Here is a 10,451-nt window from a genome sequence, read left to right on the forward strand (position 1 = left end):
GATCAGGCGGCTCCTACTTTTCATTCACCTGAAGCTTCATCAGCTTCTGCTGAAACCTCTTCTTGCTCATGTCCAGAATGCCGATCCCATTGGCTTCAAAGTCGTACCCTATTGTGTTCAGCTTGCTCAGACGCTGCTTCAGCGTGACTATGCTGAAATCCAGCACGTTCGGCCTCCCCACAATGTGCTTAACATCAATACCGCCTTCCACCAGGCAGTCCAGCTTCTTGTTCAGCCTCTCTGCGGAGACGAACAGCACCACAGAGTGCTTCAACACCAGCTTCTTCGTCTCAGAGCTGCTGCAGCCCAGAGTCTTCAGCTTGGCCTGCAGGTTTTTTATGTTCCTCTCCAGGCTGGTGTGGGACAGGTCCAGGATCTTAGCTCCGTGGCTCTGCAGCAGGTTCAGTGCCTCGGCGTTGCTGAGCATGAAGTAAGTCAGCAGGAACTGGATGTTGGCGCTGACACGCTTGGTGCTGCGAATGAGGACGTACGCGTTCTTGAAGAGGATGGCTCGGGCGAAGGCTTCGTGGTCGCGCCCACCCAGACTTTCGCACACACTCTTTAGGAGCTCCACCATGGCGCGGTTCAGCTCCAGACTGTTGGAGAACACACGGGGAGCCGTTGACAGCAGCTTCATGAGGTCCCTGGGCATTACACCCAGCGAGGTCAGGAACACAATGTTTTTCTCGAGGTCCTCGTTGTCGCTGGAGCGGAAGAAGGACTCGGGCGAGCGATCGAGGATCCTTATAATCTCCGAGTCGTCCTGGAGGATGCTGTGCCACAGTTTCCATCGTTCCTCCAGGTGCTTGCCTGAGCGAGTGATCGCCCTGGGGTATCTGGAGATGATGCTGGCGATGACATCTCGGCTGGCCCCTTTGTGGCTGAGGAACTCGGCCAGGCCATGCTCGTTCGTCTGGGCCTTCCGCAGGACCCCGGGCTGCCGTTGCCAAGCACTCTTCAGATCCACGCCGAGGATGCTGAGGTTCTCCAGAAGGGGGCTGCAGTCTAAGTTGTCATTTGACGTGCTGAAGAACCCAGAGAGAACACAATTAATAATCAATAAACTCTGAAGAGTAGAACAGAGTCTCTTAAAGGTTCTCTACAGAACCATGACGACCCAAAAGGAACTTTAGAGAGCTGAAATGGTTAAAGAGTGCTTCGTATTTTTGTAGATTTAAAAATATTTAAAAGATGCGGTTCCACACAGTACCACTGTTAGGACAGAAAAAGGGTTCTTTGTAACAGTGGTGGAACTGTGTCTATGTAGAACCCTTTGTGCTGAGAGTGCACACTTGAAACGGGTACCGCTCCGTTCTGGCAGCATGACTGTAGCTGTACAGTGAATAACCCCAGATGAACCGGTTCTGACGTACCTGGAGCTGGGTCTGGAGACATGGCCGCGAGCGCAGGCTGCACTGGGCTGCAGGAGTCTGCTCTGATGAAGCTTCAGCAGACGCAGGAGCTGCTGCTGCAGAGCCATTCTTCAGTCTTCAGGCTGGACCTCTACCGTCAGACGGGCGCACGACACACACCTGCGACAGAACACCACAGCTCAGAGGCCTGCTTCTGCACCGGTACGCTTCCAGCAGTCCGGTGCAGTGGTCTCCTCTGTTAAAGCTCTTCTCTGATGTTTCTGGTCCGACAGTTCCCTCGTTTTTCTGAGCGGAGGTTTTTTATAGAAATGAAGGGTGAGGAAACGTAGGCACGCTTCTCATGTACACCTAGTAACACCATAGATACCACCTGGAGTACCATAGCAACACCACTGCAAAGACCTAGTAGAATCCCAGGTCAACCCAAGCAACATCCTACTCAGCATTCCAGTAACCAGCAAGGACACCAAGACAACCACTTAGTCACACCCTAGCAACCACCTAGAACATGTAAACATCTCATAGCATGGTTGCCTGGCAACAGCATGTCAACCACTTGGAACAGCATAAGAACTCTCTGGGTTACCAGAGCAACCACTTAGCAACTGATCACTGAGCCAGCAAACAAATCGCGCACCCGCACCCTCACCTGCACGCACTCACCCGCACCCTCACCTGCACGCACTCACCTGCACGCACTCAGTTAACCCTTCACTGACACAGAGGAGTCTCCTAAGCCCCACTCCGGAGCAGAGGGTCAGCAGATGGGGGTGTGTTCGGTTCCCGCACCTGAGCAGCGGTGAACAGCCGCTCTCAGCACTGTCACGCGCTCCTCCTCATCACCAGAACCCAAATCCAGCTGTACACCACCTTTAGCTGAGGGTCGTTCCCCTCCTCAGCCGCTGCACCACATGTCCCAGCATTACTCACCCTCTCCTACAGCGCTTCTCTGCGGACCTGCGCGGACATCAGCGCCCCCTGCCGGAGCGGAGCTGGGTACAGTCCACCAGGGGGAGACAGTAGCCCTAAAATCACCCCTAAAAGCCCTACCTCCCGCGAGACTCACAGCCCTGATCGATTACTCAATTACAGAATTTCTCAATTACCAAAACACATTTCTTCAATCCATCCACCATTTCTCTAAACCCTAAACCCAGACCACTCCTCATCTGACTCTTCATCTGACTCCTCATCTGACTCCTCATCTGACTCTTCATCTGACTCTTCATGAGTCTTCATCTGACTCTTCATCTGACTCCTCATCTGACTCTTCATCTGAGTCTTCATCTGACTCCTCATCTGACTCTTCATCTGACTCTTCATGAGTCTTCATCTGACTCTTCATCTGACTCCTCATCTGACTCTTCATCTGACTCTTCATGAGTCTTCATCTGACTCTTCATCTGACTCCTCATCTGACTCTTCATCTGAGTCTTCATCTGACTCCTCATCTGACTCTTCATCTGACTCCTCATCTGACTCTTCATCTGACTCCTCATCTGACTCCTCATCTGACTCTTCATCTGACTCTTCATCTGACTCCTCATCTGACTCTTCATCTGACTCTTCATCTGAGTCCTCAACTGACTCTTCATCTGACTCTTCATCTGACTCCTCATCTGACTCTTCATCTGACTCCTCATCTGACTCTTCATCTGACTCTTCATCTGACTCCTCATCTGACTCTTCATCTGACTCCTCATCTGACTCTTCATCTGACTCTTCATCTGACTCCTCTTCATCTGACTCTTCATCTGACTCTTCATCTGACTCCTCATCTGACTCTTCATCTGACTCTTCATCTGACTCCTCTTTTATTAACTGTTCCCTTGAACCGATCAGACCTGAGTCAATCAGACTGAAAAACACCCCTGAACAGTCCTCACACACACACACACACACACACACGCACACGCACACAAACACACACACAAACACACACACACACACACACACACACACACACACACACACACACACAGCAGTTGTCAACCATAGGTTTTCAGTGCTGTTCTACAGATTGCTGGAATTCTTCCATTCCACCTTAAATGGGGCAGCAGTGCCATTCTTGCTGCCCCATTTAAGGTGGAACGGAAGAATTCCAACCAGCAGCCAATTTAAGGTGTTTTAAGGTGTTTTCTGCCTCTTTTCGCACCAAGTGACTAACACTGACACGTACCACCTTAAATAACCTAAATATTATAAAATATCACACTATATATACATTAAAATATAGCATACAGTAAGCAGTAAGGGGCCTCAGTGTGGGTTCACCATAGATGCACCATCCCTACATACTGGTGTATACTGGTGTATGCTGGTGTATACTGGTGTATGCTGGTGTATGCTGGTGTATACTGGTGTATACTGGTGTATGCTGGTGTATGCTGGTGTATACTGGTGTATACTGTGTATGCTGGTGTATACTGGTGTATACTGGTGTATGCTGGTGTATGCTGGTGTATACTGGTGTATACTGTGTATGCTGGTGTATACTGGTGTATACTGGTGTATGCTGGTGTATGCTGGTGTATACTGGTGTATACTGGTGTATACTGTGTATGCTGGTGTATACTGGTGTATACTGGTGTATACTGTGTATGCTGGTGTATACTGGTGTATACTGTGTATGCTGGTGTATACTGGTGTATACTGGTGTATACTGGTGTATGCTGGTGTATGCTGGTGTATACTGGTGTATACTGTGTATGCTGGTGTATACTGGTGTATACTGTGTATGCTGGTGTATACTGGTGTATGCTGGTGTATACTGGTGTATACTGGTGTATGCTGGTGTATGCTGGTGTATACTGGTGTATACTGTGTATGCTGGTGTATGCTGGTGTATACTGGTGTATACTGTGTATGCTGGTGTATACTGGTGTATGCTGGTGTATACTGTGTATGCTGGTGTATACTGGTGTATACTGTGTATGCTGGTGTATGCTGGTGTATACTGGTGTATGCTGGTGTATACTGGTGTATACTGTGTATGCTGGTGTATACTGGTGTATACTGGTGTATGCTGGTGTATACTGGTGTATGCTGGTGTATACTGGTGTATACTGTGTATGCTGGTGTATACTGGTGTATACTGGTGTATACTGTGTATGCTGGTGTATGCTGGTGTATACTGGTGTATACTGTGTATGCTGGTGTATACTGTGTATGCTGGTGTATGCTGGTGTATGCTGGTGTATGCTGGTGTATACTGGTGTATACTGTGTATGCTGGTGTATACTGGTGTATACTGGTGTATGCTGGTGTATACTGGTGTATACTGTGTATGCTGGTGTATACTGGTGTATACTGGTGTATGCTGGTGTATACTGGTGTATACTGGTGTATGCTGGTGTATGCTGGTGTATACTGGTGTATGCTGGTGTATGCTGGTGTATACTGGTGTATGCTGGTGTATACTGGTGTATACTGTGTATGCTGGTGTATACTGGTGTATACTGTGTATGCTGGTGTATACTGGTGTATAGTGGTGTATACTGGTGTATACTGTGTATGCTGGTGTATACTGTGTATGCTGTGTATGCTGGTGTATGCTGGTGTATACTGGTGTATGCTGGTGTATACTGGTGTATACTGTGTATGCTGGTGTATACTGGTGTATACTGTGTATGCTGGTGTATGCTGGTGTATACTGGTGTATGCTGGTGTATACTGGTGTATACTGTGTATGCTGGTGTATACTGGTGTATACTGTGTATGCTGGTGTATGCTGGTGTATACTGGTGTATGCTGGTGTATACTGGTGTATACTGTGTATGCTGGTGTATACTGGTGTATGCTGGTGTATACTGGTGTATACTGTGTATGCTGGTGTATACTGTGTATGCTGGTGTATGCTGGTGTATACTGGTGTTTGCTGGTGTATGCTGGTGTATGCTGGTGTATACTGGTGTATACTGGTGTTTGCTGGTGTTTGCTGGTGTATACTGGTGTATACTGGTGTATACTGGTGTTTGCTGGTGTGTGTGTGTGTGTGTGTGTGTGTGTGTGTGTGTGGTTGTGTGGGGTTAAGTGCAGGCAGTGTGAGGGTGAAAACAGGAGCAGTACACACTGAGTCTCCGGCTGCTGCTGGATTCAGTTACGGACTCTGATATCCGACTCCTCCAGCATTAATAATGCAGCACAGACCCTCAGACTGGACCCAGCTGGACCTGCTGCAGACGGGCGCAGGAGTGCAGGAGTGAACAGGTGTGTTCAGTATTGAGCTATACAGAGGAGTGCAGGAGTGTACAGGTGAGTGCAGGTGAGTCCAGGTGAGTGCAGGAGTGTACAGGTGAGTGCAGGAGTGTACAGGTGAGTGCAGGTGAGTGCAGGTGAGTGCAGGAGTGTACAGGTGAGTGCAGGTAAGTGCAGGAGTGTACAGGTGAGTGCAGGTGAGTCCAGGTGAGTGCAGGAGTGTACAGGTGAGTGCAGGTGAGTGCAGGAGTGTACAGGTGAGTGCAGGTGAGTCCAGGTGAGTGCAGGAGTGTGCAGGAGTGTGCAGGTGAGTGCAGGAGTGTGCAGGTGAGTGCAGGTGAGTGCAGGAGTGTACAGGTGAGTGCAGGTGAGTGCAGGTGAGTGCAGGTGAGTTGACCTGCAGAGAGAGTAGAAGAGGATGTCTAAGAGAAGATGGGTGGAACTGAAGATTTCCCAAACGATCAGCTGCTCCACTCCCGTCAGCCGCACACACCGACCGCCATCACCCACTGCAGGTACACACACACACACACACACACACACACACACACACACACACTGTTCTAGATAACAGTCTATTAATAATCAGGTCTGAACACCTCCACTCGCTTTCAGAGTGTTATGGTTTACACATGCAGTTAGCTTCAATGCTAATTGGTGGGGTATATGTTTTGTGTACTTGTTAGCTATGTTAGCCTTGTAGCTCCTGTGCTAATTGGTGGGGCATATGCTTTGTGTACTTGTTAGCTACATTAGCCTTGTAGCTCCTGTGCTAATTGGTGGGGTATATGCTTTGTGTATTTTTTAGCTATGTTAGCCTTGTAGCATCAGTGCTAATTGGTGGGGCATACGCATCCATTACTTGTTAGCTACATTAGCATCATATCTCAAGGCTAATTGGGGTGTATAAGCTTCCCTTACTTGTTAGCTTAATTAGCCTCGTATGAATTAGTTAATTTATTCATAATTATGCATAAATGTATCATTCATGACTTTATAATATTCGTTTGTATTGTTGTAAATAATAAATATAATTAACTGAATTGTGTCCTCTTTGCATTCATTTGCATATTTAATAGATTAATCAGTTTTGTAATTCTGTTGTTTTAATGTATATCTTCAATTTATTGATTGAACATCTTCATCATCATCATCATCAACAACAACAAAAAGCAAACAGTGCGCGCGCCCTTTAAGAGGGACAGTGACACCGGCGTGACGTCATCCCGGTGGGGTCCCGTGTTTACGTGGAGAACAAAGATGGCTGCGAGCAGCGCGCGGCGAGTCGGTGTCAGTGGCGCGTGAGACAGGCCCGGTAGTTGTTTACCTGTTTGTTTGTTTGTGTTTATGAAGCCCGTGTCTCCCTCCGCAGCAGCCTCGCGCAGCGCCACCATGGAGGATGAGGAGAGGAGGAAGAAGCTCGAGGCTGGCAGAGCTAAGGTGGGTCACACACACACACACACACACACACACACACACACACACACACACACACAGCAGTTGTCAACCATAGGTTTTCAGTGCTGTTCTACAGATTGCTGGAATTCTTCCGTTCCACCTTAAATGGGGCAGCAGTCCCATTCTGGCGCCCCAGGCGCCAGAATGGGACTGCTGCCCCATTTAAGGTGGAACGGAAGAATTCCAACCAGCAGCCAATTTAAGGTGTTTTAAGGTGTTTTCTGCCTCTTTTCGGACTAAAATCGCACCAGGTGACTAACACTGACACGTACCACCTTAAATAACCTAAATATTATAAAATATCACACTATATATACATTAAAATATAGCATACCCCCCCCCCACCCACCCCCCCAACAGCCCGGTTCTATCAGCTGTTGTGGGCGTGGCTTGTCACTGTCACTCCCAGGAGGCTAAACCCAATCCTCAGCCCTGTCGTGTACTTCAGCTTTAGCATTAGCATTAGCATCATGCACACTTTAATCTATAGGATCTAGAACCTTTGTAAAGTCCCAGTATAAAGGTTCTAGGTCCTAGTTAAAAGTGCCCTGTGGAATCTTTCAGTTAATGAAATCCTAGAACCTCTAAGGTTCTAAGAAGGTTCTCTTAAGGTTAGGAACGTGTAGTGGAGGCCTCCTCTGAGCCCCGTTGTACATGAGAACATTTGCAAGAACTGAATATGAAGGTTCTTGAAAGGTTCTGGTAAAAACAAAGGGGTTCTTTTGAGGGTTCTTTAGTAGATGCAGTGAAGCAGTTTGAAAGAAAGCGATGGAGAACCTTTCTTTTTTAACTGTATGGGTCTTCGTCATGACAGTAGTGGAACCCATTTTTCTGTGCTGTAGTCCAAAGGTTCCAGGAAGGTCCAGAGAAGGTTTACAGTACTATGGTACATGTATAGGGGTTCTTTAAGGGTTCTTTAGTTGAGGCAGTGATCATGCATTGAACTGCAGAACCGTTCTATATGTTGTGTACAGTAGAACTATATGGCACTATGGTTCTCAAAGTGGTTCCACTGTATACAACCTACGTGTGGACCCTTTTAGGTTCTGTTTAGAACCATTTTTTTAAATGTTTTTAACAGTGTTGCACCAAAAAAGGTTCTGCTGATGTTGTGATAGAAGTCAAAGAACCCTTTCTTGGTTCTATACAGAACCCTTTTTGAGAATATAGTTTTTAATAATATGGTTCTCTAGGGAACCAAACTTTGTTCCACTCTAGTATCCTGCAGAGAGCCCTTCCTTGTGAGGAGTGTTTCTGCTGTAGCCCCACTGCACAGCCCCTATCTGATCTCATACTTGTCCAAGGCTGCATCCCAAATACCTCCCTGCTCCCTATGTAGTGCACTATATAGACTGGTGCACAAACTCAAGAGGTTCCACTGTGGGTCCAGTAGGAAGCCATTTGGGATGGGAGCCGCGGGTTCCCTCACTGTAGGGCACTATTTAGAGGAAGAAGCCACAGTTTCATGGCACGAGCAGTGCACTATGTAGGGAACAGGAAGCTGTTTGAGACGCAGGCCTTGTTCCTCAAGCCTGAGTCGACCCGTGTTTGGCTGCTCTGTCAGAAGCCTGCCTGTCTGGAGAAGCTGGACGGGCGACCCTGTCAGCAGAAGCTGGGTTCCTCAGTGAGCTGGTTCCTTTCAGGCCGGAGTTCAGGCCGGAGTTACCTGGGTTCCTGTGTTTGCAGGTGAGGTTTATGGATACGCTGGTTAATTTGAGCGCAGGGGGAAGACGGCCTGACGATCCCTGCGGAGCGGCCTGCTGGGGTGTTCTCACCTGCAACAGTGGTTAATGAGGCCGTCCCTGATTGGTCAGAAGACTATATCTGATCAGTTGCTGATAGGTCGGGAGGCTGTCCTTAAGTGCTTAAGTGCATTGATCAGTCGACAGACTCTCCCTGATTGACCTGGAAGCTGTTGCGGATTGGTCAGGAGGCTATTGTTGATCGATATGGAGATCGTTCCTGATTGGTTGCGAGACCATTCTTTGTTTGAGACTGTCCCTGATTGGTCAGGTGGCTATTGTTGATGATCACAAGGCTCTCCCTGATTAGTTGGAAGTCCATCCCTGATTGGGGTGGGAGGCTGAGACTTTCCCCCTGCAACGGGTTAGGCTTGCAGGATAGGTTGCCATGGTGATGTATAAAGTACTGTAACTCTCCCCCTCTGGATTCAGAAAAAGTGTGTGTGTGTGTGAGGGTGTGTGTGTGTGTGTGAGAGTGTGTGTGTGAGGGTGTGTGTGTGTGTGTGAGCGCTGCTGTAAAGGGGGTCAAAGGACGTGCCGGAGCAGACCAGCTGGACGGATTAGTGTCCGGCAGCGCTCCCTGCTCTGAACCCTGGTATTAGGTTGAGCGCTCTGGGCGGTTCTGGCGGAGAGTGGGGGTGTGTTCTGTGCCGGTACTGAAGTAGATCTCGGCCTACATTCCTCCTGGCCCCCGTTCCTGCTCTGGCACGCTGGCCCACTTAATCTGAGGATAATACGAGCAGAGGGAGATGGTGGTGGTGATGATGATGATGATGATGGTGGTGATAGGTGGTGGTGGTCAGGAATAGAAGCACTTCCCTCAGAGAGGCTGAGATGAGAAGACTGCTGAGGAAGCTGATGCTCTGCAGGGTGGGGTTAGGTTCAGTATCGGTATCAGAACTGACCCCTTCTCCTCGATACTGGGTTCTGAACCATGCTTGGACAGTTCAGCAGGGCCCGAGTTACGATCCCTCTGCAGTCTGTAAGGACATCGTCTCCAAAGTGCCTTTAAAGAGGCGTTCAAGAAGATCACACCCCCCCCCGTCATATCTGAGACTCGGCTCCCTTCTCTAATGAGACCCCCTGACCCGACCCCCCCTGTGACCCGGAGCTCTGAGTGGAGAGGGAGAGACAGGGAGAGAGAGAGGAGAGGGAGACAGAAAGACAGAGAGAGACGGGGGAGACGGAGAGAGAGAGAGAGAGAGAGAGAGGGAGACGGGGAGAGAGAGAGAGAGAGGGAGAGAGAGACAGAGAGAGAGAGACAGAAAGACGAGAGAGACGGGGAGAGAGAGAGAGAGAGGGAGAGAGAGACAGAGAGAGAGAGACAGAAAGACAGAGAGAGACGGGGAGACGGAGAGAGAGAGAGGGAGAGAGAGACAGAGAGAGAGGGAGAGAGACAGAGAGAGGGAGACAGAAAGACAGAGAGAGACGGGAGACGGAGAGAGAGAGAGACGGAGGGAGAGAGAGAGAGAGAGGTGAGACGGGAAGAGAGAGAGAGAGGGAGAGAGAGGACAGAGAGAGAGAGGAGAGAGACAGAGAGAGGGAGACGGGGAGAGAGAGACAGAGAGAGAGAGAGAGAGAGGGAGACGGGGAGAGAGAGACAGACAGAGAGAGAGAGGGAGACGGGGGAGAGAGGAGGGAGAACGGGGGGAGAGAGAGAGAGAGAGAGACACAGAGAGAA

The 10,451-nt window shown here is 49.0% G+C and overlaps 1 protein-coding gene across 1 annotated transcript; it reads right to left on the reverse strand.

Annotated features, from left to right (window-relative positions):
• Positions 1-13: 13 nt before the first annotated feature.
• LOC140549622 (transcription termination factor 1, mitochondrial) lies at positions 14-2,138 on the reverse strand. Its single transcript, XM_072673372.1, has 3 exons — positions 2,063-2,138; positions 1,374-1,532; positions 14-1,025 (listed from the first exon to the last, which is right to left on the reverse strand). Exons 2-3 carry the CDS (start codon positions 1,478-1,480, stop codon positions 14-16), a joined length of 1,119 nt encoding a protein of 372 aa, XP_072529473.1. The 5' UTR covers positions 1,481-1,532; positions 2,063-2,138.
• Between the last annotated feature and the right edge of the window lie 8,313 nt (positions 2,139-10,451).

Source organism: Salminus brasiliensis, chromosome 2 (assembly GCF_030463535.1).
Source record: "Salminus brasiliensis chromosome 2, fSalBra1.hap2, whole genome shotgun sequence".
In the NCBI taxonomy this organism is placed as follows: Eukaryota; Metazoa; Chordata; class Actinopteri; order Characiformes; family Bryconidae; genus Salminus; species Salminus brasiliensis.